Source organism: Orycteropus afer, unplaced genomic scaffold (genome assembly GCF_000298275.1).
Source record: "Orycteropus afer afer isolate SDZICR_OR568_19922 unplaced genomic scaffold, OryAfe1.0 scaffold00610, whole genome shotgun sequence".
Classification (NCBI taxonomy): domain Eukaryota; kingdom Metazoa; phylum Chordata; class Mammalia; order Tubulidentata; family Orycteropodidae; genus Orycteropus; species Orycteropus afer.
Window position 1 is genome coordinate 1,079,405 of NW_006922197.1, and position 1,269 is coordinate 1,080,673.

Below are 1,269 nucleotides of genomic sequence, written 5' to 3' on the forward strand. Positions count from 1 at the left end.
GAGCTTTGCTGGTGCAGTGGTTAAACATTTGACTTAAGTAAAACGTTGGCAGTGGATCCTACCCACTGAGGAGAACAGACCTGGTGAACTGCTACTGGAAAGACTGTTGCCTAAGAAACCCTATGGGGCAATTCTCCTCTGTCACATGAGGTCACTATGGGTCAGAATCGACTCCATAGCACAGAAAAACACCTAGAGGAGTAAGGGACGAGAAAGAGGACAGACAGGAACCATGAGGGAGCCTGAGTGAGGACAAGGTCAGTGTGAATGGGGCTGGAAGAAGAGGTTTGAGTGATATTTGAAAGTTAGAATCCCTGGATCCAGGTGAGTGATCAGGGCCAGAAAACAACAAAGGGGCCATCTGAAGATGACCCCAAAGGAAGACGTGATGGGAGGACACGGAGCACTTACCTCCTGGGGAAACCTCACGGGCATGCAGACACGGGACACCCACACCCCTCACCTGGCTGCTGAGCTGGCCTCTTCCACCCGCCTCCCCCAGCAGCGAGGTCTGATCTTCTCAGGTAATGACCAAGAGAGACTCTGAAGCCTTGGGCAGCCTTCTAGAACATTGCCCCTACCTGCCCATTGGTGTTGTCGCCAGACAGCTACGGACAATCAGCCCCACCTTTTCTGTGGTCTCCTTTGGATCACCTTCATAACCTTCAATAAACACTGAGCACCTTCTGCGTTCTGAGGAGCACTGGTGGTGCAGTGGTAGGGTCTCTCCTTCCGTGAGAGAGACCCGGGTTCAGTTCCCAGCCAGGGCACCTCATCTGTGGCCACCACCCATCTGTCCCTGGAAATGGTCAGTGTGGCTATGATGCTGAACAGGTTTCAGCAGAGCTTCCAGACTAAGATGGAATAGGAAGAAAGATCAGGCACTCTACGACTGACAATCAGACAATAAAAACTATATGGCTCGAACCCTGAAATGATCTTTCAATGTTAAATCGAAAGTATCTGTGAAGTCTTCTTCAAACCAAACAATAGTGTAGTTTAACTAGTGAAGAACGTCAGCCCATGCACTTCTAGGACCGATCTACATGGGATCAAAGGAGCTGTGCTGGTGTCATGGTTAAAGCATTCAACTGCTAGCCAAAAAGTTGGTGGTTCAAACCCACCAGCCTCACAGAAGGAGAAAAATGAGACAGTCTGCTTCTGTAAAGATTTATAGCCTTGAAATCTTATGGGGCAATTCTACTCTGTCCTACAGGGTCACTGTGGGTCAGAATCAACTTGATGGCACTGGGTTTGTTGTTTTTAATG

The 1,269-nt window shown here is 49.2% G+C and overlaps 1 protein-coding gene across 1 annotated transcript in view; it reads left to right on the top strand.

The window, feature by feature from the left end:
- The first annotated feature begins 433 nt into the window (after window positions 1-433).
- LOC103210413 (zinc finger protein 773-like) overlaps window positions 434-1,269 on the top strand; it is a 25,580-nt gene continuing 24,744 nt past the window's right edge. Inside the window, 1 exon segment of the mRNA XM_042783038.1 lies at window positions 434-524. Coding sequence (XP_042638972.1) covers window positions 434-524 — 91 coding nt within the window.